The following is a 24,321-nucleotide window of genomic DNA, read 5'->3' as shown; positions in this document are numbered from 1 at the left end:
TATTTATGATGTGATTAATATAGTCTTCAAATTTTAAGCGTCTGTCCATGATGAATGAACACTCGCAAACATCCATGCCAAGGCCAGGATGTGCTAACCACTCCGCCACGGGGGCTGGCAGGGGTCGGTGCAGCATCTTTTGCCTGTGGTCCCAATTTTGTTATATATATACAGTAAAACCTCGTTAATCCGGACTAATGGGGGATAAGTTGACCGGTTAAACGAAAGTCCGGATTAACTGAAATAACCTAAAAGAACAGTAGAAAGTGCATTAAAACTCCGTTTATACCAACAAAGCACGTTTATTATGGTGTATTTAAAGGGCATAGGCCTAAATACAGTATAAAGTACAAAGTCTGCGGGAAACAGAATTTCATCAGTGGTTGACTGCCTTTTCTTTGGGAAGTTCTCTTGTTGACTTCTAGCCACATTTAAAACCTTGCATTCTGCTTTTTTAAAATTTTTTCCCTTTTACCTGTCCAGATTAAGCGAATTCCGGCTTATCGGGGTCCGCATTAACGAGGTTTTACTGTATATATAAAGTTAGATTTTATGAGATATACCCATTTCACTTGGAAGGTTTACAACGATAATTTACTTACGTGGATCTAGCTATCGCGAATGCATGAACTAAGGTAGGGGTCACAAAGATGACACATGCGTGTATGTACGTGTGTGTGTTTGCAGGTCGTACGACGCCACGGGTCTCGCGTTCGAATCCCTGCCTGGGTATCGATGTTCAGTGTTCCTTCACCAATTTCATCAATCATCAATCAACCTCATCTTCGCGATTAGCCAAAAGTGTCAGAAAAGCGAAGTAAAATAAACGAAATCAGTCGCTGAACCTCGCCAAAAAACTAATAAAGAAATTTCTAATTCTAATAATATTCCTTTAGTTGTGAGCATTTATTGTGTCACGCATATGTGTATAATTAATGATGTACCAGTGCTTACGTTCAGTATTTTTTTCCTGTTTCTAGGAAGTGCTCTAAGTGATAACTAATTCACGTTCTTTCCTTTCATTTCCAGGCAAACAACGCTTATATTCGGGACCAGTGGTACCACTCGATAATGTGGAAGGTAGGTAACTTTTTAATATAATACCTTATCTATACTTCTTATGGTCTTGTTGAAATATGCTACCATTAAAGAAATTACGTTGACACAGTTTTAGGCATGTTGTAATTAGAAACCTTCATGTTTCAGTTTACACTTAATTTAGATTCATTTATATAATAAGTGCAACTGTACATTACACTGAAATTCTAATTCTAAATTTAAACTTTGAATTGCATGACCTAAGCACTGAACTTTTTTTCCCATGATATCATAAGTTCCGTTGCAAGAATGAAAACAGTTTATAATTCGTAAGATATTATTTATTCTAAAATAACCTGTTACAAATGCAATTTGCATTTAAACACAGGACATTACATTAACTCTATCTTCCTACCTATCAAAAACGAACCGAAATCAACAACCTTTAAAACATTGGCATATACATCCATCGTGAGCTGGGCCAGTCTGTGTTATATACAAATGGAAAAGAAATTAATGTTTCTCATTTGTGAGTGCAGAAGACAGTCGCTCTGGAGAACCTTGACATTCTCTACACGTAGCAACGGGGTCGAAGAGGAACTAATATACACAAGTTGTTCATGTCAATTAATGTTATAGCGTAGCATAGTAATGCTTACATTAGAAACGACGTTTTGCAGTAATGTGTCACTTTATAAGGCGTGTAGCCATTCACAGTCCCACTTGAACTGCTTTGAGTTTTACATGCAATAATAAATTTCACACACACACACATATTTATTACTGTTACAGACAGTCGGCTATTTCTTTAGTTTGGTTATAAAACCACAATCAGAACAAACGAACATTGAAGTTAGGCTAATAGTGATTACGTGCTTCTATTTAAAAATACAAAAAATATACATGGGATAAAAATCGCAATTTCGAATTGTTGTGCATTTTCGGTATCCATGTGTATTATTGAAGTAATTCCCCGTTTAGTTTATCTGTTACTCGTTTCCATAGTAATAAATTCGACAAATTTTCACAACGGGAAATATTGCACGAGGTCTTAGACAATAATAAACGGAGAACTAGATGGCTAGAAACTGCAAAGAATAGGCGGTGTGAGCCAATAACATACAAGGACAACGTGAAATATTTTTGGTACAGGCAATATGTACAGTGGGATCCATGAGTATTGCCGTGTAAATTGTCCATGACTATTTTCATTATATTTTCTAACACATCCTGTGTGTTTGTAAGCGATTAAATTTTATGTATGCTGGTGTAGAAGTTGTCAACAACTTGTTTTGAGTTTTCTTTTAATTCTTGAAGCTCTTATTGGGTCAAATAAAGTGCACGAACATGCTTATGGACAATTTGCGCGGTAATACTCATGGATCCCACTGTACAAATATATCTTTGCTGAAACAGAAACTTGATTCAGCAAAGGAATATTTGCTCACTATCAACAACATTAATCGGATGTTAAGGAGAGAGAATTATTAGAATTGTAATTGAATAAAAACGTAATAAATCAGTTATGAAAAATGTGCCCTCCTTATTTGTTAAATTAGTTACCAGTATTAATTTACTCAAGAAATATTTTTGTTTAAGACCACTCTTAGTCATATAGGATAATCGGAACTGGACCTACAGTTTAAGTGGGATTCAAATCACTGTGCCTCCACCAGACATCGAATAATTTCCATAGTAACCCCCCCCCCCCCACCCACTGCATTGTCTCGTGTTGATTCATGCGAACATTTCCTCAAACTGGCCAAAGCATCCCCCCGGCTAGGAATTCCCACTTCGAGCAAGGGGGCAGTATGAGGTCATATCATGCCCTCCAGTAATAATAACTCCTATTTTATTATTGTTTTAAAAAATCCATGACGTTGTCGTCAAGTTCAGACTTGTCCACTAAATAGAAACTGGATTGGACTTGCTTCTTTTCCGTAAACACCTATCAAATTGTTGCTGAAGAGTTCTTTGTCTTTTTGAACTTCTTTCAGGGTTCACATATATCGGAGACCACTTAATCTACTTAATGTCTTTCATGGCACCCCTCGTCCATGTTTTCACGCTGCAATTTACCATTCGAATTAAATGAAGATGCTACACCCCTGCCTCCCTTCTGTGGGCGCCATTGTTGCATTAAAAAATTGCGTTAACACAAATTTTTGGGCATGTTGTAATTTTTATCTTTCATGTTACATGTATTGATGAGGCTCATTTGTATAATAATTGCAACTGTACTAATTCACAAAACACGCGAAAGATTAGTATACTTTTATTATGCTTCAAGATATTATTTTTCGTAAAATAACCTGTTACAAATGCAATTTGCATTTAAACACAACACATTACATTAACTCCAGGCCCGTACCCAGGTTTTTTTTGGGGGGGGGCAAGCCCGTAACCGTGGTTTATATATATATATATATATATATATATATATATATATATATATAATCAATTATTAATTAATTTATAGTTTATAAATGTAGCAAATTAATTTGTTTATATATGTTTATAAATATAAATTAATTAACATTATTTAATAATTGATATATATATATATATATATATATTTCATGACAATTATATATATAACCACGATTTCGGGTTTGCCCCTCCCCCTCAAAAAAATCCTGGGTACGGGCCTGGCTAGCATTACCTTTCTTGTGATGGTTGAGATGTGATTGTCGAAAGTGAGTTTTGAATCTGTGAAGCAACATATTAAGCGAAAAGTGGAAATCGTGCTTCTTGCAAAGGGAATTTATGCCCACAGGTTGTGTCAACACTGCTCTCCACTGTTACCAACCCTTCTAAGGGCAGATAAATTATAAATTCTGCTATTTCAGAGCGGGCTGTTATGCCATGGACGCTCACGTGTGCCAGTCCATGGCTCCTGCAGTTTGTTTCTGACGTGAGGAGGTTCCTAAGCTTGCGTCATTGTTCTCCCAGCAGCAGTTGCATCGAGGGACCCGTAATAGCCAACGTGCTCTTGTGTGAGGCCTCCGTTGGCCGCGGATGTCCTTATACGCTACGGAACTCGTATTTTCGGTTGTGGTTCTTACGTGATTATTAGATCTCAGATTTTTAGGTTCTGAAAAGTGTGCTTTTACGTTACTGAAATAGGCTCTAAAAAATCTAAAATAGGTCCTAAAATCAGGGTTGTTGAAGATCCAGGAATGTGATCCGGTCCAGGAGAGAATCAGCAAGCGTAAATGGGTACTGGACTGTAAATAACCTTTTTATCTGTAAAGTATATCAATTTGGTCCATGAACTTTTTGTCCGAATGGATTTAAATACGGTACAGGAACCTTTATTTTTCCGGATCAATTTAAATCCGGTCCAAGTTCCGTATTGAAATGAAACAATACCCAACTTGGACCGAATTTAAATTGTGCGAGAAAGAAGGTTCCGGTCCTATTACGGAACCCAATATAATCCATTAGAATTTATAGGTCACTGGACCTTTAACACCCTGCCTAAAATCCAAAAAAATCTAAAATATTACTGAAAAACTCCTGGAATAGGTTCCAAAAAAGTTTAAAAGTTTTCAAATTTGAAAAATACTGTTTATTGTATAGGTACAATTGTTAAAAATCAATTTCAACGAAACTGTAAGAAAGAAAGAAACCAACTTCAAAGGAAGACAAAGATGGCAAAATGAAAACTGACTACTTAAAAAAGAAGTATACGTACCCCCCCTTTCGACAATCCTAGCCACGCCACTGTGTGCAGGCAACAGTGGCGCCAGACATTTTACTTTGTTTCGAACTAGAAAAAAAACATGATGGACTTGCAGGAGATGAAAACTGACGGTGTATGTCAACAAGTTAGTCCTTTAATTTTTCGTCACAAGCAGAACTTCCGTGTGATATAAAAGTCCTGTAAAACCTTAAAAATACATATAAGAACCTAAAACAAAGAGCTTTATTTAGGCGCAAAAACCTACAATATGTTCTAACAAGTAAAGTAGGTTATTTTAGGCACTATAAAACTTCATCAGTTGTTGGGCATTTCACGAAAATTGATCCTACTCCATGTTAATAACAAAATGAATTACTATGGAAATTATTATTGTTTTTAATTGCATTAAGGTTTACATGTTTGTGAAAGCATATAATTTACACCAGTGGCGTATGTTGAGTCTAAGGCCTGGATTAGCTCACTGACACACCTGGTCTTAGTAGACTATGGAGTAAGAGAGAATACTAGGCTCAATCTTGACATCTTCAAGGAACATTGCCATTCTAACGGTAGTTGGGTTACCAACTTCAAAGAATTCAGGTTACCAACTCGTAAGAACTCAGGTTGCCAACTCGTAAGAACTCAGGTTGCCAACCCCTAAGAACTCAGGTTGCCAACGCGTAAGAACTTAGGTTGCCAACTCGTAAGAACTTAGGTTGCCAACCCCTAAGAACTCAGGTTGCCAACGCGTAAGAACTTAGGTTGCCAACTCGTAAGAACTTAGGTTGCCAACTCGTAAGAACTCAGGTTGCCAACTCGTAAGAACTTAGGTTGCCAACCCCTAAGAACTCAGGTTGCCAACTCGTAAGAACTCAGGTTGCCAACTCGTAAGAACTTAGGTTGACAACCCCTAAGAACTCAGGTTGCCAACCCCTAAGAACTCAGGTTGCCAACGCGTAAGAACTTAGGTTGCCAACTCGTAAGAACTTAGGTTGCCAACCCCTAAGAACTTAGGTTGCCAACTCGTAAGAACTTAGGTTGCCAACTCGTAAGAACTTAGGTTGCCAACTCGTAAGAACTCAGGTTGCCAACTCGTAAGAACTTAGGTTGCCAACCCCTAAGAACTCAGGTTGCCAACTCGTAAGAACTCAGGTTGCCAACTCGTAAGAACTTAGGTTGACAACCCCTAAGAACTCAGGTTGCCAACCCCTAAGAACTCAGGTTGCCAACGCGTAAGAACTCAGGTTGCCAACTCGTAAGAACTTAGGTTGCCAACTCGTAAGAACTTAGGTTGCCAACTCGTAAGAACTTAGGTTGCCAACTCGTAAGAACTCAGGTTGCCAACTCGTAAGAACTCAGGTTGCCAACTCGTAAGAACTCAGGTTGCCAACCCCTAAGAACTCAGGTTGCCAACCCCTAAGAACTCAGGTTGCCAACCCCTAAGAACTCAGGTTGCCAACCCGTAAGAACTCAGGTTGCCAACCCGTAAGAACTCAGGTTGCCAACCCGTAAGAACTCAGGTTGCCAACCCGTAAGAACTCAGGTTGCCAACCCGTAAGAACTCAGGTTGCCAACTCGTAAGAACTCAGGTTGCCAACTCGTAAGAACTCAGGTTGCCAACTCGTAAGAACTCAGGTTGCCAACTCGTAAGAACTCAGGTTGCCAACCCCTAAGAACTCAGGTTGCCAACCCCTAAGAACTCAGGTTGCCAACCCCTAAGAACTCAGGTTGCCAACCCCTAAGAACTCAGGTTGCCAACCCCTAAGAACTCAGGTTGCCAACCCCTAAGAACTGAGGTTGCCAACCCCTAAGAACTGAGGTTGCCAACCCCTAAGAACTCAGGTTGCCAACTCATGATTCGCCATTATCTTCTTTTTTAAATCAGGTTAATTCACAGTTTCTAATCGATTTTTCTTTAGTATTTTACTTTCAAGGCTTCATGCTTTGCATATAGCTGGCCTCGAATATACGCTTCTGATTTACACAATAAAAGTTACTAACATCTGCAGCCTTTATATTTCCCAAACTAACGAAGTCGAAATTTGCTACATTTTTAAAGTGTGACACAGTAACGCAATTTTGTTAATGCTTTTCATGCATTCAGCCTGTCATGTTACTCAAGTTTTTTTTTCATTTGTTAGCAGACACGACAAAGCACTTCATAATTTTATGAAATCAGTTCATTATGAATATTTTAATCCAATCTCATGTCTAGAACATTAAATTTTTGTGTGTAAAATATCACACACATAACGCTGAAATGCCCCTGTTGCGTTTTGTAATAAAACGCTGACGTAATTGATTTTTTATTTACTTAAAAAGGAAAAAAATACGTTAAAAAAACTAAAATCCGAGGTCTAGTGGTCATTCGCAGGAACGTGTTTTCAGCATCGGACGGTGTTGTTAATTCTCCCGTGCGTTGTTTCTGGTGATTTGTTACGTCATTGGCACACCCAGTGATTTTAATTGACAATTGCTTCTCTGGTGTTTTCTGCCAGTTTCAGCAGAGCGTACACATACTTTTTCGAGCAAGGTAAAAGGTATCCCTGTGCATATACACACATGCCATGAAGGCATATGGTGTGATGTTTGTTTGTTTCGAGTTTGGTGTTTAAGTCCACTTTATGCACAGTAAGACTAATCGGAACTGGACCTACAGTTTAAAGTGGGATCCGAACCACTATGTACAGTGGGATCCATGAGAATTACCGTGCAAATTGTCCATCACCATGTTCGTGCACTTTATATGACCCAATAAGAGCTTCAAAAATTAAAAGAAAACTCAAAACAAACTGTTGACAACTTCTGCACCAGCATACATAAAAATCCATCGCTTAAAAACACATAGGATGTAAGAGAAAAATTAATGAAAATAGTCATGGACAATTTGCATGGTAATACTCATGGATCCCACTGTACCTCCACCTGGTATCGAACATATGGGGTGATGTGGAGAGAGAGCTCCGCATATTCTTGATCTCTGCCATAGTTGGGATGATGTGACCAGAATCACGCTCGGCTACCTTTACCCCTAGAGTTGCCCCCAGGTACTCATTGATAGAAGATACAGCTCCAGGTTTTTTGTTTTTGTTTTTTTTTAATCCCGGACAGCCGAGAATATCCAAAAGATTTTATTTAAAATAGGTTCATTTTAATTTTTTCTGCTCTGAAATTTCCTGAAATTAATAGTTTTAGTTCCAGAAGTGCAAAAGCAATCACTTGAAGGGGAAATAGTGTGTAGAATTCGAGATTTTCACCTAAGTCTAGTGCAGAAGATTTTTCCGACCTGGTCGGGAGATGGAGAACTTTTCAGTCCCAAACGTCAGAATCTTAAATATTCCCTTTCCAATTCCATCGCGACCAGCACGCCCCTAGTTACGGCAGTCATGATTCTAATGTCTCTTTTGAAAACGTTCTCTCATTATTTTGTTGGACATGGCAGTCAATTATTGTAACCGAGCCTGTAAATCGCAGAAAACAATATTATTTGTAATAAGATATTGCTACAATTTCACCATTTGAATTGCATGTTTTTTTTTGTTTTTTTTTCCAGATATATCAGGGGGGCAAGTGCTCCCTGGCACATCCCTTTCGGGCGCCCTTGAGTATGCTTGAAGATACTCTCTCCTCCCTCCCAGAATGCATTCTCAATGTACACTTCTGGCTTTTGGATCAATCGCTTGCTAAACATTGCTTCTCATCGCATTGCGCGCGGCATAGATCGTGTTTTCCGAAACTTCCACGAGGTGTCAGGTTTATCGACCCGAGAAGCCTGTCCGACATCTCTTAGTTTTTGTACCTCATGAATCCTTCGTCTAACGAGCTTTACTCGCCACAACAACAGGAATTTCCTCTCCCGTCCACCTCATAACTCCTCGAATCGCCTGAAATTCAATTAGTCCGCAACAAAACAGTCTCCTGCTTCCCCCCTCCACTCGCATGTTCTCAGCATCTGCACAGACTTCCCACTCAACCTGCAGAGCTGATTTCCTCCCCCCACCCACCCAAGTAACCCCCACTGTCTCCATCCAGTCACTAAGATCCTGCCTTTCACTTGAAATTACTCAGCTTCCTCATCTTCGGCTGGGAATTCTAACTTGTATGCAATGTTAATTGTACATTACCCATTGTCTAGCGCTTTCAACTGTAGTTATTCTAACACTTCCGTTTCGAGAGAGCACCTCTTCCCAGTTTTGCCATAAATTCTATTGGGTTCTATTGGGTGCTGTTGCAGGACCGGAACATTTTTTTTCTTGCACAATTTAAATTCGGTCCAATTTGCGCATTGTTTCATTGATGTAAGGTTCCTGGATCGTATTTAAATGGATCCGAAAAAAGGTCCCTGGACCGAATTTAAATTGATCCAGAAAAAAGGTTCCTGGACCGAATTGAAATGCTTTACAGATAAAAAGGTTCTTTACGGTCCAGAACCCATTTAAGATTGCTGATTTTCTCTCCGGACCGGAATTGAATTTATTTAAAACTAGGTGCCCGGGTATTTATTTATCCCGATCTTCTATTAGACAGGAAAATAATGAATTGTAACTATAGTGTAAAATGTAAGTAATTTTTAATCATCCTGAATGTCACCAATTAGCTTAGTGACTCCGAAAACTATGGATTCGACACTAATGTCATTTCTCACCCCCCATGCCGATAGGTGATGAACTTGGAGTTGAAAGGATTGGGAGTATCACTATTCATCTTAGCGACCCCGTAAACTATGGATTCCACACTAATATCGGTCGTTTTACATGTCACCCCCTTCCCACCCCACCCCTAGGGGTGCCTTGGAGTTAAACGGCATTGGGAGTGTCACTATTCATGTTAGCGACCCCGACAACTATGGATTCCACACTAATATCGGTCCTTTTCGCAACACAAACTCATATCAGCCTGAATGTTAGACAACCCGAGAAACAATTTCGTTATGCGGGATTGCATATAGTCACGGATGTCTGTCTGTGTGGAATTTTATATCGGTCGATTTCGATTATTTTTACATGTCATCCCTTCCCACCCCACCGCTAGGGGTGTCAGTATTTCTTTCGAGATTGCAAGTGACACGTGTACCAAGCAGTGTTTGGAAGTAACTAGTTACAAGTAAGTTACTTTTTTTGAAGAACGTGAGTAACTGTAACTGAGTTACTTTTTTACGATAGAAGTAACGTTTTAACATTTACTTTTACATTTACTTTGCGACACTTAAATTGCTATGTAAGTGTCATAAATTATTAGCGATTTAGGACTCAAAGTGAGCTGGAATTTGGTTTCTGCTCTGTGATATACATTAATTCTTGCAAACAATAGATGAAGAGGAAAAGAGAAAGTTGTTGTACTAAATTTGTCTCCTGGCGGTGGTCAGTCGGTAGGCTCCAGCCAGGTGCCAGAAATTTCAAGGTTTATCGTATGTTTCATCTTTCGAGATAAGCGTCTAGGAGGAGAATTCCTTCCTATTGCTGACAGTTTGCAATTGTCAGTTGTGTGCTGTGAAGTGTCTCTTGTGCCGGACCCTGTGGCTAAGTGGTTAGCACATCGCGCTGCAACGACAAGGGTCCCGGGTTCGAATCCCGCTCGGGCATGGTTGTTTGTGTGTCCATTCATCAATTTTCATCCCCATCTTCGCAAATTAGCCAAGAGGCACAAAACGCGAAGTAAAATAAAATAAATCAAATCAAATCAAAACTGTCTCTTGTTTCTGCAGTTGTTCCTTTGCAAGCTTTTGCCGTCATTAACGTGTGATATTATACACTACAAAAATTAAAATAAATTAATAGAAGATATCCATACTGTGTTAATAGATTTTGGGACCTGTTTTGACAAATTCTTGTGTATATGATTGTTAATTTTATTTATAATAGTTTCTCATTGATAATTGTTTTGAATAATAGTAACACTTAAATGCTGACCAAGGGAAAATTGAATCATTGTGAAGAATACCCTGTTAGAGGGTGCAAACGTTATATTTGTAGTGTCTTATTTTACAATAAAGTTTGCCTTTGTCAGCATTTTGAGTGCTTTAATAAACATGGAAACAAGACTTAATAGTGTTGCCATTGTTCTCAAATATGCTTTGCCTTTACAATTACTTGTATTAGAATACAACAATGAACTTTGATTACTATTTTAGGTGTACTATAATTAAAGAACAGGGACTAGGAACCAATAATTTTCAGAGATCAAGTAAAGATATTTCATGGATATTTTAACACAAGATTCTTGTTCTGTCCCAGTCATAAAGTTCCTTAAATATTTTTTTTTGTTTTGATTTCTGTAGATAAGTAGAGCTGATAGAGTGCATATGAGGGAACCAGGAAAAAAATTGCTGGAATAAATTCAGAAGATGCCATCTTTGAAAATGGCTGCTGTCGAATTTTATGTGTTTTTTTCCTTTGCTCATTGAATGTATATATCCATAATTCTACAAACAGTCCCAAGGTGTGGCATGCAATCATATCAATTGAGGGTTAGATTTCGTTATACTAATTGGAACAGTGTATGTAACAAAACTACAGTAAATCCTCGTTAATCCGGACAGGCAAAATATATATTAAAAAAAAAGCAGAATGCAAGATTTTTAATGTGGTTAGAATTCAACAATCGCATTCGTCATATTGTATTGCTTTACATTTTACTGTACTGTATAGTGTACTTAGACCTATGCCCTTTAAATACACCATAATAAACGTGCTTCTGTATAAACTGAGTTTTAATGCACTTTCTACTGTTCTTTTAGGTTATTTCAGTTAATACGGACTTTCGTTAAGCCGGTCAACTTATCCCCCCATGAGTCCGGATTAACGAGGTTTTACTGTATTTGCAAAATGTTATACATATAACTTCATGGAGTTTGAAATTAATATTATCTGAAGTGCACAAACCATTACTGAGTTTATAACCATTCCCATAAATAAAGGGTCCGGCAATATTTATGTACTATTTTAATATATTTCCCATAGTAACACAATACAGCTAATGTAAAACAAGATTGTGGTAATTGATATGTAGCATAATGTCATTTGTAAAACAATAACACGACCTCGTCTTATTTTTTGAAAATCACATCAGGTAGTTAGCCACCATTCCGTGTTGTAGATTCACGGAGTCGACGAACAAAATTATCCATTACAGACACCAGCACATTGCAGGTGGAATTGGCTGCACTTCTTCCCTAATTCTTTCCTTCAGGGTCTCTGTTATGGATACGTGTTCAAAAACTCGACTCTTGAGGTACGTCCGGAGAAAGAAATCGCAGGCAGTGAGTGTGTGCTGTGCAGCTACTACACAATGTACCAGACATTACTTTTAAAATACGCCTCCACCAGAAAAGCAAGGGTGTTCAGGGCTCCGACGCTCAATTGCTACAGAACCTTCGTGCTCTTACCTAGCAAACTAGGTTTCATCCCTATTGCGGAGCCGTAGGGAATACCAACCTTTGAAAGTGGTAGCTATATATTGCCGGACCCTATATATTGCCGTCCTCCGGAATAAATGTTCGCAGGACATTTCCTAGTTAATCTTTGTCTCCATATGAACACCTCGTAGCTAGTCTGAAGGTTCTACCAAACATTCCACACTTAACAATTTCCACTTCAAACTATGTGTGTGTGTTTGAAAATACAGACAGGTTTTCCCATAATAAATGTCTGTTGTTTTCTTTGCAGAAAAACATGTTCAAATATCGTAATATTTTGAAGCGGACAACGAGACCGGAAGTTATACTTAAGGAACTCAAGGTAAGAAAATGCATTTCAATATTCATTCTTCTTATGCCGTACATGTACTGATCTATACAACTGTTTAGTAGTTACAATTCTGGTTTTTCATCAATCATCAATATTCACGGAAATGATTGTCAGTAACATTACAACACATCATTACATAATAGCAAACATTATGTTCTACATTTATAGCAGAATTGTTTTGCTTGAACGAAACCCCGAGATGAACCTTGCATTTGTTGCGAGGAAAAAAAAGCTGTTCTACAAGAACTGGTTGTAGTCACCATGCTTCTCATACACCAAGATATATCCGTAGCAAATTTGTGATTTTTTTAAAACTCATGGTTTTCTTTGTTGTGTAAAATTTGTAAATGAAGTATTATTTCGATGCGGTTTGTGGCAAATGAATAAGGAAGGATGGGGGATTTATTGGAGTATGTTTACCGGTTTATATGCATCCCGGGTAATATCGCCCACGCCTCAACAAAAACAGCAAATATTCACCAGTGTACCTTTCGCGTCTATATGGTCTGGGGGTTTGGATGCAGTGCGGAGGTTTAAGTTTCCTCCTGTAGATAGCACCGTTGCCATTGTCAACAATAAGCAGGAAACTGAGCTGTTATATTGTTGTGCTGGAAATTTGTGTGCTTTTGCGTAATTGTTGTGCTGGAAAGTTGCGTTATTGTGATCAGGACACACAGTAAGAATGGTGTACTCCTTGCAGGAACGTGTCTTTATCGTGAAAAGTTTTTGGAAAACTGATTCTGTTGTTGCTACGCAAAGGGCATTTAGAGACAAATTTGCCTCACGTTCTGCCCCAGACAGGAACACAATATTGTCGCTAGTGAAGAAATTGGAAGAAACAGGATCGCTTCTGAGTGAGACAGGGAAGCATCGGACCCTGCGGGCAGGTGTTGTGGAAGATGTCGGTGCTCGACTCTTGAGGTCGCCCAAGAAATCTCTCCGTCGTTTGTCACAAGAAACCAGCTATAGCTATTCAACATGTCAAAAGGAAGCGAAAACTGCGAAACTAAGGGCGTACAAAATTACAGCTGTTCAAGAATTGAAGGATCCAGATAAAGTTAAACGTTGAAAATCACATCAGGTAGTTAGTTGGTTTTTAATGTTTATTGTGCGTAATCCTGATATTCTGAAAATAACGTGTTTTACTGATGAAGCGTGGTTTCATCTCTCTGGATATGTTAATTCTCAGAATACACGGATATGGGCAGCTGAAAATCCACATAGTAAAAAGGTAAAGGTAAAGTGCTCCCCTGTGCTTAGCACCACGCCATGAAGGCACATAGTGTAATCGAAATTCCGTTGCACTCACAGAAAGTTGGGGTGTGGTGCGCTGTCTCAGCATCACGTATAGTGGGTCCAATCTTCTTCAATGAAACAGTGAACACAGAGCGGTACAGGGCAATATTCATGGAATTTGTTGAAAGTTTGGACGACATTGAACTCACACAGGGTTATTTTCAACAGGATGGTGCTACATGCCATACATCGCATGACAGTATGGCACTGATTGAAAGTTTCTTTGCGAATAGGGTTATTTCAAAGGGATTGTGGTCTCCGAGGTCTCCAGACTTAACTTCACTTGACTTCTTTCTGTGGGGCTTCCTAAAGGGACGTGTGTACACAAACAACCCTACATCCCTGGAAATGTTGAAGCAGAACATTATCACTGAAATTGCGAACATTAGCGCAGAAACACTATGTCAGACAGCCCTTAACATGGAACGGCGTGTTCGACTTTGTTTACAGGAAGGAGGTCGACACTTTCAGCACCTTCTTTAAAAGTGAGATGCTATGTCATATGTCTGTGCCATAATTTTTGTTTTATTTATGTTTGAGTGAATACAAAAAAAAGAACTCATTTTCATTAATTCAGTTTAGCAAGAATCCAATACTTCAATGTTATTGTAGGGTACACTGGTGAATATTTGCTGTTTTGTTGAGGCGTGGGCGATATTACCCGGGATGCATATAAACCGGTAAACATACTCCAATAAATCTCCCATCCTTCCTATTCATTTGTCACAAACCGCATGGAAATAATACTTCATTTACAAATTTTACACAACAAAGAAAACCATGAGTTTTAAAAAAATCACCCTGTATTATGACCAATAGTTTCATTTTCATAAGCGTAAATCAGAAGCCGAGAGCGAGCGAAACACCCTGCATTTTTTTGTTATTATTACTATTGGGATGAAACTGGGAATTCGGAAAGGGGTGCACAGGTACCTCTTCGCCCCCGTCCCCCTCTTCGGCGCCTCTTATGTCTTCCGAACATTTTGGTTGCCAAGAAGACTGTTCCTTAGCATAGTATCAGAAAAGGTGCGGCGCCAGGGGGTGTGATGGGGTGCTCGCGCACCCCTTAATGTTCTTCCGCACCCCTTTTTCAAAACCTATTTTCAACCGAAGACAAAATTAACATTTGCAGTGTTGCATTACATGAAGTGACTACTTGATTTTTTTTTTTTTGCGTGTCTATAATAATGTCACAGGGGCTGGTAGAGCATCTGCCAGCCCCATCGAGCTAACAAATCAGCCACGGGTTGAGCTACGTGCGCCCGAGCATTGTCCTGCAAAATGATGGGAGGATTCAGCAGAAAGTGTCCTCTCTTCTTTCGCAACGCAGGTCGCACGTTATGTTCCAAAAATGAACACTAACCCTGCGCATTGACAATCTGTCCTGGAGGTATGGCGAGAATCACCAGAACTTTCACATTAGTGGCTTCTGTTTGCACAACGTAGACCAACTCCAACGATACTCTATTCCTCTCGTCACTGCGCATGCGCCTAGTGCTGGAAGGAAGAGTCCATTTACTGGGAGGTAGCTTAGGTATCAAACTAACATGTGGTATAAGTGAGAAGCATCGGTTCTGTATCATGGCGTATATACAGCAGTGTTGCCGCTATTAAATTTCCAACCCACGTATGTTTACACTACATGACCATTTTCTTCGAGTGTAAGACACATTATATGCCATTGGCCTTCCTTGAACAGGCTTTGTTCGTTTCAAACTTAATAACAAGTAGTTGTGGATATGGGGTGCCTCCCCGATGGCGCAGTGGTGGCGTCGTCGCCTTGTAATCAAGGGGTCCCGGGTTAGATTCCCGGTGGAGGCATAGTATAGTGGTTCGGATGCCACTTTAAACTGTAGGTCCAGTATCGATTAGCCTTACTGTGCACAAAGTGGACTTAAAACACCAACTCAATCAATCGTGGACATCGGCGTAACTTGGAACTTTGTGGTTTGGGGGGGGGGGGGTAGGTACGAACTTGAGGCTTAACTTTTGGGGGGCAGAGTCGAAATGTTTATCATTCCATAAAAATAGTGTCCAGGATTATTTGCTAAATAACTGTTAACATAAATTATTTATTACTTAGCTCCTCAGGACTTATGATGTTAACAAAAGTATCCTTAATTTTTAAATTTTAAAGAACCTGATAGTCACTAGGAGTTTTAAATTTCCTTGGCATACTTTCATAGGTGCTTACTAAAAGTTAAGTGGTAATTATCTGAAGTAGTGACTTAAGTGTACATATTATGTTTGTTTCCAACATAGCACCCCCTAAATTTCATTCCGCACCCCCTCAGCACATCTATGTGATTAATCATGGCGCCGCCGCTGTATCAGAACCACCATATTTCTGAAGACACACTTTTCCCTCGGCACAGCGGCGACGCTCGTAGTTTCCGGAAGAATTCTCCCCATGGAACGTCTGCAGCTTTACAGCCCATTAACGCCACAGTCAATATCTGGGCGTGCCAAGGTATAAGAGAGTTTCTACGAAACTTTATACGCCGCCTCCGCGAATGAAGTCGCACGGGGAGCCTTAATTAGCCAATCCCGTTGACGTCAAACCAGTTACATTAGATCGCCATGAGAGCTTAACAATGTTAACAAACTAGTCGAAATGGATCCCTCCTTCGCAAATTAAGGAACGAGCGAAAAATGGATCGGCTGCTCTCTTTTAAAGTTCAAGGAAGGAATGATTGACGTAATGATGACGTAATTTTTTAATGACGTTCCGTCTTCGTTCGGTTCCCTTTATAATATCCAGATGATTGAAGACTATTTTTTTAGGTAATTAATTATCGATGCATCAACAGTTTAACTTTCTTGTCCTCGGAACTATTTCGGGATTTTAATAGCACTGCAAGATCTAATAATGGTAGTTCTAATTAAACAATAGACTGTAGTCTATGGTGAGTGGACAGGGTATGGCGGTATCAACAAACTGGTATCAGCTTTGTTAAGTGCATGAATGGGTATGGCAAATATGTGGGAAAGTAGAGTAAGCAGGGTGGGTACTTACCGGTTTTTCCATAGACGTAAAAAATTGCAACTTTTATAAATCCAATTAATCCAATCCCATTGAATTTATACATATTTATTAATACCCTGAGGCAAGTTCACAGTTTAGCTTTTTATTTTTATCGAGGAGGGAATATAGAGCTGCGTAGAAAATAGAACAGAATTCTCTTGATCCTTGTATTTTATTGATGTCCTTTGCTGAACAATCTATATGACAGGCTGAAGATTATTGCAAGATAAGATATCTTGAAGTTCATTAGGTAAATTTGGGTTTGAAATTCTTATACAATTAACAATTTTTCGTACATCAGTATATCCCGTAACATTTGTGACTTGTGTTTGTAGATGTATTTCGAGTCTTGTAAACTCTGCACCTTAAATTAAATATTTCAAATATATATACCGTTTAATTGAATAAATTTTTGGATACGTTGGAATCACACAGACCCTTTATATTGTTAATATATGTACTATTTGTGTGTGTATGTGTGATGAGAGGCGGTAATACGTAAGGTGGAAATAGAGAAAATATCTGCTTGTACCCTTGAATATTTGGAACGTTCGCCTTGAAAACCGGGAATTATACTTGAATTTTATAATGATCGTAGAGTGGTAAGGCGTGTAGTTTCTGTACAATAATTTTGTTTCATGCATCATTTGTCGTTTGTGTTTTACACCAAAACGTTCCTTTCTTTCTGGACGACCCTCGTATATTCATCAGTCGCACTTTTAATACAATGCTCGAGGCAGAATATGCATTTTTAGTCACTGAGACTAGTTCAAAGTGAACACATTTTAAACTTATTCCCATAGGAAATATACGAAAAGTTTACATAAATCATGTAAGCTGATAGTATGTTGGAGCGCTTACAAGGAGGTGGGGGTCATACCCCCCTTTGACCCAGTGTTCCTAAAAAAAAAGAACGCCAAAAGTGCGAAAAGATGCAAAATGAGGGCTGACTACCAGAAAAAGTGCAGACCCATCGGCGAAAGAAATAGTAGGCAAATTGTCCATCACCATTGTGATGATCATGAATTGAAGTAAAAACAATAGGCAGATGACATAATCTGCTATGAATCAACAGAAATTCATTCCTTGAAAGCAACACAGGGTGTGGATGAAAGAGTAATGAAATTAGTGATGGACAATTTGCCTACTATTAAATTTGCCGTTGACTGTACATAACCCCTCCTTTTCGAAAATCCTGGGCACGTCACTGGTTGGCAACATCTGAGCTATCAAGCTTTTTTAAATTTTTTTTTATCTCAAACCGAACATTAAAGACGAAGCTCTTTCCATTCGTGAGAAAATTTTCAGCCACTTTCAAGGCCAAAATCTCTTCCAGCAGATACCGACTGACTGACTGATTTTTCCTGACGAGTTTGTGCTAGAAGTGTCATTTCCGTGACATCGATCTGCTTTGTGGTTCTGGTACTGGAGTGTTGCTAGTGGTGATGGCATTCTGGTGCTCCTGCTACTGTCGCTTGGAGTCCGTTCTGTAATGGTGGTCCTTAGAAGGGGCGACTTGTGTTTGTGGTCCATAGAAGTGCCGATCGTTTTGTGGTCCTTAGAAGGGCCGTGTTTTGTGGGCGATATCATTAAAGGTCCTGATCAAGATCAAGACTTATCATGGCGGGTTATGTTATTTCGAAGTTTCGACAACTTTGTTGCCCTGCCTTCTAGTTCGTATTGTGTCCATATCATCATCACTTGGTTGCAATTCTCATTTTTGTCTCTTATATTCCCGTTCGCACGGCTGTCATGTTACTTGGGTATGGGCATCTTGAAACATTGTACAGTTATATTTCTATTGCCACGTATTGCCTTACGACCAGGTAGAAGGGCAATAGTCCTAATTTAATTTACTCCGAACATGACGAGTTTTATGTAGTAAACTTTTTAATTAACAGTAATTGAAATGTTTTGATTCGATAGAGTAGACTGTCACTCATCCAAGTACTTTCCAGACATAACACTGCTTGATTTTCCTTTTGATTAGATTACATTATATACTGGCATATTGGATTTGTTTCATAATTAAGTCTAGCCATTGTGTGAATGCGTCTTCTAGGACCTCTTTCGCTTAATGGTATTTATGGTCGGATTATGGTGGTGAGTTGGTTGTGAATTTCAACCATTCGCGTTGCATGAATTTAAATATCGTTTCTTGGACTAATGCTTTGAATGTTAGGTATGTATCGATCTGCACCAGAGATTATTCTTTGTGCCTTGTTCTGGCTACTTTGTAGTGGCCTTTGATAAGTTGGAGCACAGTGTTAATGCAAGCTACGAAATTTATATAGATTCCGCATTTGAATCTCACAAAATAGTCGCTAGTGGTTGGTATTGTTTCCAAATCATCATCATTATTGTCTGTTATTTTATCATATTTATTAGGCGGATCCAGAAAGTGTTTCCCTGGGGCCGTGCACAAAAGGGAAACATTATTTCATTCAATTATTTATTGCCACAGATACAGCACTAGTCCAGTTACTCGTCAACATAATTCCCCCGGAATTCAGGCACTTGTCATAGTGTGGGACTAACTTCTGTATACCTGTGTCGTGGAAGTCCGCCGCCTGGGCGCCGAACCACTGTGTGACAGCCGTCTGAACCTCTTCGTCACTGTGAAAATGTTGACCGGACAAACTTTTTCAGGTGCAAGAACAGGTGGCAATCACTTGGAGCGAGATCCGGGCTGTACGATGAATGATCGAAAACCTCCCAACCGAACCTGCCCAGAAGAGCTGAGGTGCGCCTAGTCACATGCGGCTTCCCATTGTCGTGCAGCAAGATCAGCCCCGCACTGAGCTTACCGCGTTGCTTATTCTGAATGGCTCGTCGCAATGTCCCCAGTGTTTCACAGTAACGGTTAGCGTTTACAGTCTCACCTCTGGGCAGAGACTCAATGAGAAGAATGCCTTGTCTGTCCCAGAACACCGTGCACATCACTTTGCGCGCCGACACAGTCTGTTTGAACTTCGTCCTGCATGGATATCCACTGTGACGCCAATGCATGGACTGCTGCTTGCTTTCTGGGGTGCTGTATGCAACGGTTGAGAAAACCGTCAAAATGGTAACGCTGCAGAAATGTCAGCGCCGTGCCCATGCGTTTTCCTTTGTGTTCGGGCGTCAGTTGTTTCGTCACCCACCGGGCACACAATTTCCGGAACAACAGGCGTTTGGTAACAATGTCGTGCAACGACGACCGAGAAGTCTGCGGGAAATGGCTGCTGAGTTCCGTGATCTTGACGCGACGATCCTCCAATATGCGCTGCTGCACCTGCTCCACAAGCTCGTCCATAACGGCCGATGGTCGCCCACTGCGCTCGTCGTCATGCACATTTTGCCGGCCTTCAGTAAATGTCCTGCACCAACGACGCACCATCTGCTTGCTCATGACGTCTGACCCATATACCTGGCACAGCTGACGATGAATTTCGATCGTCTGTATGTATTGTGCGTTCAAGAACTTTATCACCGAACGAACCTCACACTCAGTGGTAGATGGAATAAGAGCCACCATATTTCATCGCTGCCGCGACGCTACTGAGGACTTTCGAGAGGCGTCTTCTAGGACATTCACTAGCCAGGGCATGTGCCTCTCACGCATGCGCAAAACCGGTTTCAATACGCATGGCCTGCCACCTGTGGGCGAGTGGGAAACTTACTTTCTGGATGCGCCTAATACATTAGAGTACAAATATACAGATGCAATCTGTCAGATCAAAGAAGGGATGTCATTAAGGGTTAGTCGCGGGCATTGTCCTGTGAATTTTTCCCAATTTTTTTCTAGGCTCAGAAAAAAATTTACTTTTAATTTTTTTAAAGAACTCAAAATTATTTATTTAGAAAAACAAATTTTGTTCGTAATTGGTTCATCGTTTTAGTTATTGCATTTGTTGGGATATATAGACACTTAAATTTAAATGTAATATATGTATGTATGTGGTATGTGTGTGTGTGTGTGTGTGTGTGTGTGTGTGTGTGTGTGTGTGTGTGTGTATATATATATATATATATATATATATATATATATATATATATATACACACAGACACACACACACACCCATACACGTATATATGGAAACTTACTATGGTACAGAAATTGTGGGCGTGTGTGGTTAATATACAATGAATATAATTAATATATAGAAAGCAATAAGTTAAGCCATATTAAGGTAAATATAAATAATCCCTCTCCAATACGTTTTCGGAATAATGGAACTTGTACTTTGTAAAACTTCACAAGAGTAGAAGTAGCATTATGTAGTAATATTCATCTTATACAACGGCAAGGTAAGGTAAAGTTCTCCGTGCATATAGCACCGTGGCATGAAGGCACAGTTCTTAATCTCGTCCAATTTGGAGGTGATGTGATCAGCACCACGCCTCGGCCGCCCTTACCCCACCCTCCCAGGGTTTTTTCCCCCCAAGATACCCATTGATTTCAGGCTGGGTGAGCCCCAGAGCCGCTTTATGCGGAAATTCTGACCTCAGATCATCCATCCCGGGAATCGAACCTGGATCTCCCGCTTGGCAGTCAGACGCCCTACCGACTAGACCAACGCGACTACTCAATCTTATACAACACTCAAACAATTGAAATATTTTTATTAGGAATTAGGAATTATAAAAAAAATATTTTAATCACTGTGATGGACTGAATTGCGTTTATACTTTACCTGGGGCGAGCTTTCGTGTGATGGGTCCTAAAGCGACATCGTATGAGATTTATATATGACTTTTAAAGTTGCATTCAAGATGGCGGATTTCAAGATGGCGGTCGTCATCGTCATATGCCCTATAACATTTTCCTCCACCCCTATTACAAACCTGCGATGTTAGTTTTTGGAAATATAATGCCATTCAATTTTTATTCAGGTGTTTCCACACTTTTGGACCACCCTGTACTTTCTGGATATAGGACCTAAGTCAACCCCTTCCACCGAATATTCCGAATTTGTTTCGAGTAGTGCATGTCGTATGGAATAATATTTAAATTTTTATGATGATGCATTTTGTTCTCCATAATGAAAATATTTGGCTTGCTTTTGGAGATTTTGCTGTGGTGGGGACTCCAAAAATTCCCCTGCTTCTATACATAGGCCCTCAAACATGTGTGGGCCTCGCAATTAAAGCTCGGATCATGATCTTCGGGGTAGTCTGGAGGATTACGGTTGGGACCTGATCTGGAACACACGGCCTTCGAGGCGAGAGAGGGCAATCCCCGCAAAGTATTTTTGGACACGAACCCCATTGTCCCGCGGTGCCCGTTTAATCTGTTCTTTTCGTTTTCACTGGATATTTCAATAAAGGTGCTCTTTTTAAGAGAAAAATGTGAATTCCATTCATTGAAGATATGTCCTTATTAAAGTACTCATCCTAGAATTGTAATACTATTAAGCGTTTCTGTCCGTTTATTGTAATAATTGTAATATTTAATTAATAGTACATTTTGCTGTACGACGTTCATTATTGTACAATATGTCTAGTACAAAACATGTTGGGAAAAGCGTCGACTCGGTAACAGCGTATTTCTTCATGGGTGTTAATTGTAATACTGAAATGCGCCGTTAATTGCTTATACGAGGTGTGGCCAGAAAAAAAACCGGATTGATGTTGCTGTCGACAAACGGCAAGTGCGTCAAGGTCAAGCGGTGCATGAGTGTATAACGTGATGTCCTGCCTATCGACTGTGTGATTGCCCAGGGTGCGCGGCGCTCAGTTCCGCTGTAGCTTGTGGGCGAAGTTTACCGTACGTCTGTGCTCCGTGGCAAAAATGTTAAATATGAAAGTGGAACAGCGTATTAATGTGAAGTTTCTTATGAAACTCGGAAAATTCGCCATGTTTGTTGAAGGAAGTGTACGGAAATGAGTATTTATCATGCAAGCAAGTGGTTGAGGGGTTTCAAAGGTTTAAAGAGGGACGAGAAGTGATCGCGGAGGACTCGCGTCCTATACGGCCTTGCACGTCAAAAACGGAATCAAACATTGCAAATGTCGGTGAATTGATTCGACATCCGCGGGATTGTGTACGTTAATTGGATACCCGAAGGTCAAACAGTCAACCAACATTATTACATTACGGTTCTGACGACCCTTCGTGAGCGAGTAAGAAGACGACGACCTGATTTGTGCAAAGGCAAGTCATGGATTCTTCATCAGGACAATGTTCCTGCCACACGGCATTGTCAGTCAAGGCTTTCTTGGCCACGAATGGAATCCCAGTGTTAGAACATCCACCCTATTCGCCGGATCTGGCTCCGTGCGACCCTTTTTTTATTCCCAAATGTCAAATCAGCACTGAAAGGAACCAGATTTACGACCGTAGAATCTGTGAAAACAAAAGCGACGGAGGTCATGAGCATGGCTTCAGAAAATGATTTCCAGCACTGCTACCAGCAATGGAAGATTCTTATGGAGCGGTGTATCGATAGTGCAGGTGAGTACTTTGAAGGGGATAATGTTCGCATTGTCCAAAATAACTAACAAAAGATTTTGTAGCAACAGTCCGGTTTCTTCTAGCCACACCTCGTAGATTTTTAATAAACTGAATAAAAAGGACAATTTATGTCATAATATATTATTATTTGATAGAGAAATCATTACACAAAATGTTGTGTATCGTTCCAAGATTGCTAAACCCTAGTGCGGAGAAATTAGTAATATACAGTGGCGGCGATTGGGTTCAAAAACTTGGGGGGGGGGGGGGAAAGACAGATTACTTCCTCTTGCTAGATAAGGCTTAGCATAGTGTGGGGGCAAAATTGGCAAAAAGTTGGGGCTACTACCCCCACGCCCTCCCTAATAGCCGCCACTGGTAATATATAATAAAGATATTGCAATATCTAGTAACAAAAATAATAAAAAATAAAGTGAGGTAACTTCATGTACCCATTTGGTTATAGAAAATTGTGTAAGGTTTTAAAAGTTGTACAAATCTTATTGTATCGCAGCAAATCACAACCGGAAGCTGACAACTCAACGTATTGTTTATTAGTTATAATAATTACAAAAAAACATTATTACCAGCCAATTGTACACTCTCCCTGGCAAGTGTGTGTCGAATGGAATAACAACATTCAAAGATGGCGCTTGATAGGCCCACCAAGTGCATTTTGCACCTATTTACGTTACATTTATGATTTATGAACAAGAGTAATTCAGATATATTGAGAACACGCTAGGGACCAATATAATTTATTTTCATTTTTTTTATAAAAAGAATCTGTCGAAAAATCGAAAAATAGAAGAGGTTTGCCTGACAGCCCCCCTCGGGTACGATAGGGTTAATACACTTACATATTTTTACATATTTCAGTATATTTACATACATCAGCGATTTTTCTGCATATTTATGTACATATTTTGCATGTTTTGACTACATAGAAATCCGGGCCTTAGATATTACCAGGTAACGTATTTATATGTAAATACATATTTATATATGAAACTGAAATCGGTTATATTTTGTATTGTCATTGCGCGTCATGGCATGTAGACTCGAAAAATCTCGTTTTTATTTTCCATATTTAT

At 39.6% G+C, this 24,321-nt stretch overlaps 1 protein-coding gene across 1 annotated transcript in view; it reads left to right on the top strand.

Annotated features, from left to right (window-relative positions):
- The window catches only part of LOC145981026 (C-Maf-inducing protein-like), a 266,610-nt gene that overhangs the window by 171,300 nt on the left and 70,989 nt on the right, over positions 1-24,321 (top strand). Inside the window, exons 3-4 of the mRNA XM_083114123.1 lie at positions 1,030-1,080; positions 12,388-12,459. Coding sequence (XP_082970249.1) covers positions 1,030-1,080; positions 12,388-12,459 — 123 coding nt within the window. The remainder of the gene's footprint in view (positions 1-1,029; positions 1,081-12,387; positions 12,460-24,321) is intronic.

Source organism: Lepisma saccharinum, chromosome 28, assembly GCF_977018435.1.
Source record: "Lepisma saccharinum chromosome 28, izLepSacc3.1, whole genome shotgun sequence".
Lineage (NCBI taxonomy): Eukaryota > Metazoa > Arthropoda > Insecta > Zygentoma > Lepismatidae > Lepisma > Lepisma saccharinum.
The sequence above is the reverse complement of the archived record's forward strand: the minus strand, read 5'-3'. Positions and strand labels throughout refer to the sequence as shown.